Below are 3421 nucleotides of genomic sequence, written 5' to 3'. Positions count from 1 at the left end.
ATATCAAGTTGAAAGAAAATTAGAAATTACCTGGACATTTGCTAATAGCCTGTCCAAACTCACAAGTTTCCGATAAGGCCAGTAGGCAATCCCTACTTCCCTACATTTTTTCTTGAAAGTTGCTCGCCCGATCTGCAATTCTTCTGCAGCTTGATCAGCGGTCAAATAGAAATATTTAGAAAACTTTTCAAAAGTTAGTGTGGTAGTATCACAAAAGGTTCTCCTAGTCCTCTTTCTCCCAATAAATACATTGGCATTTATATTTGCTACATCTACCGCTGTAATGGTATTATCTTCCTCTACCACTACAGTATTGCTTTGGTCTGCAACCACAACATCTGTAACTGCAGTACCTGCATTAAAAGCTATAAGTTAATATCACACTTATAGAATAAGAATTCTAGAAAATGGTTGAACCCTTACCAACTATCTCGTTCAATTCTGGTGGAGCATTCTCAAAATCTCCCACAGAAGTATGATCTGTACTCTGTGCACTATCCCTTAACGGTGATAGGTGAATCTCATCCCAAAAGGAAGAATTATCCTGAGATGAGGAATTAGTAGTATTTGCCATTTGCAAAAAGTACAAAAGAAGTAAACGAGTAATATGTCTAGAACGGTGAATGCTCAGAAGTGAATGTGAGCGATAGAATGTCAAAAGGGAAAAACGGATAATGAATTTATAGCAATGAGCAATCGGTATTAGAATGCTAATACTGTTTGAACCGATTGAGTATTTCAAAGTCTGTTGTCTCGTGATTCCTGTGAAAAGATAACAATTATCGCATTTTTCTGTTTACAACGATTGCGTTTTTCAAACATCTTTAGGGAATACTGATTTGTCAGGGCTAACATTGATTTGGGCTAAATATTGATAAGTCAGACAGTAGTCTCCCTATTTGCATGATTATTTTATGTAGCATGCTTAAATGAAAATTTTCAAATTATATGGGAGTCTAATTTGATATACTACTGTTTATGAAATCTGACACACTGCATATCATGATTATTCCCCCATACACCTAGTACGTATGTGATAAACATTTCCCAAATCTGCGTTTATATTCTTAGTATGCAGTCTATTTTACTATATCACCTCCATAGCGTATCTCTAAGGGCTATTGAATAAAACTAGGTATATATATATATGACGATCATAGAACTCCGTCTGATTGTCTAAATACCTAGAGCCTATTATTAGGGATCAATAGATACGCTGATTGCATACTTAATGAAGATCGGTTCGCGGCATTATGGGTAGATAAGGCCCAAATTTAATCAAAATGCCGAGAAGTTCCATGGAATGGAAAAATCTTCATTAGTTAAATCCACGTACTAGTTATACTGAACCAGAAGTTCAGAAGATAATCTATTTGCAATATTAGCAAATAATCTGCCAAATATATATACTGATCATGCTGATCAGAAAAGAGTGACTAGGTCCTATATATAATCCCTAATTTGGACCGAATATCTCTACTGATACTCCTTGACGCCAGAAGTGTAGGAGGTCTATCAGTTTATGAGATAAGGAACACAATACTAGATCTAGTAAAGAAACATTACCACTCTTATCTTGATGAGAATAATGTCCTGAAGACGTTCGTCCAGATGACGAAAACCCTAGTAAAGTGTACCGGTCAAACGTAATACTAGGGATGCGGAACGCCAGATCCTAATATCTTTGGGAAATGTCAACGATCTGGTTAATTTAGAAATTGTCATGAATGTGGGAGAAAATTATAATAGTTGTCGACAACACGAGCCTATATAATTGCTCATTTAAATAAACTGGATCCAGGTGAGGTGCTAGAAGCATCCTCATTATTGAATATTTAAAAGAGCAATTAAGGCATAGCTCAACTCGCTAAAATACATTCTCTTTATGGCACGTACACCATTGATTGTAACCTCGTTGGTTACAAATGGGTGTTTGTACGAAAGATAAATTGAGAATGATGAGGTGGTATAATATAAAGCTAGTTTTGTAGCTCATGGGTTCACGCAGAGACCCTTGATTGATTTTAATCTCCCGCGTAGGATGACATTAAGTTCCGCTACATAACATCATTGGTAGAATGATAAAATTAGATATGCAGCTGATATACGTCATGACCAGAATGATAAAATTAGATATGCAGCTGATATACGTCATGACCGCATAATTATGGGTCATTAGACTCAGTAATTTCCATCCTGAAGAAGGAAATGAATATGAGTATATTACGTGTCTCCATCCTGAAGAAGGAAATGAATATGAGTATATTACGTGTCATTATGTGATCTTTAAAGGATTGCGACTGGAGAAGTTACTCTCTCAAGTAGTAGGCTAATGAGCCAGAAGTGTTCTTTAAGGGGTTGCTAATGAGCGTAGAGTTGCTACATTTGATAATGTTAGCTCATGCCTAAAAGACGGAGTTTTTTGAAACGAAAGACTTGGGAAACCCCAAGTATTATCTCGACCTGAAGATCGAGCTTTTCTTGAAGAAGTTTTATACACCAGTTAGCCTACTTGAAAAATGCCTTGAATATTTTGTATGAATAAGTATCATTTAACGGTTATGTCTCTTGAAGTAGATAAGGAACCGTTTAGACTCATGATACTTATCACACTAAAGGTTATATCTCTTGAAGTAGATAAAGAATCGTTTAAAGCTCAAAGAGTATAATAAGGATATCGTGGAACCAAAAAGTCCATTAATTCATTATCGTTGGAGCACCATATAGGGACCAGAAGTTCCATAATCGCATCAGGCCTAATATTTTATATGCGATGAAATTTCTAGCAACATTTAGTGCTCCTCCTATAATGAAATATTGGAACGGTGTTTAACATATCCTCCAATATCTTTGAGTTACAAAAGATTTTGGCAATTATGTGAGAAACCAATGTATGGTTTTTAATGGGCTACTTGGGTACTGGCTATTATTATTTGATCCCAACGATGCCAAGTCCCCAAAACTGGTTATACTAGGTTTTTATCGCATTGTCTTATAAGGAGACAATGAAGATAGTGTTGCATCTATGATAAATGAGTATATTATGATATAAGTATTATACCCACGTGAGCTCTAGAAGAGTCACGAGATTATTTACCCCATTAATAGTTGAACATATTTGTTCACAAAATCCCTTTCTATATTTTGGAGATATATTTCATATAAGGGATTTGAAGAATGTTACCTTCAGGGGGAGTATCATTTACTTGAATCATGAATATTATGCCCTGAAGTTTATATTGGGGTTATGGTTGCACTCTTTTTCCCTTAACTAAGTTTTTCCCATTGGGTTTTCTTAGCGTAAGGTTTTTAATGAGGCAACCGGTGCAACACATAATTTAACATATATCATGTACTCTTTTCCTCATTAGGTTTTTCCCACTGGGTTTTTCTAATGAGGTTTTTAACGAGGCATGAGTAT

The 3421-nt window shown here is 35.5% G+C and overlaps 1 protein-coding gene across 1 annotated transcript in view; it reads right to left on the bottom strand.

Annotated features, from left to right (window-relative positions):
* Positions 1-574, bottom strand: part of LOC116001480 (protein RKD1-like) — a 3365-nt gene extending 2791 nt beyond the window's left edge. Inside the window, exons 1-2 of the mRNA XM_031241352.1 lie at positions 424-574; positions 31-353 (exon numbers count right to left, since the gene is read on the bottom strand). Of these exons, the coding sequence (XP_031097212.1) occupies positions 31-353; positions 424-574 (474 nt within the window). The remainder of the gene's footprint in view (positions 1-30; positions 354-423) is intronic.
* Positions 575-3421: the final 2847 nt, after the last annotated feature.

Source organism: Ipomoea triloba, chromosome 13, assembly GCF_003576645.1.
Source record: "Ipomoea triloba cultivar NCNSP0323 chromosome 13, ASM357664v1".
NCBI classification, from domain to species: Eukaryota; Viridiplantae; Streptophyta; class Magnoliopsida; order Solanales; family Convolvulaceae; genus Ipomoea; species Ipomoea triloba.
Note: the sequence above shows the minus strand (reverse complement) of the source record. Positions and strands in the feature narration are given on the sequence as shown.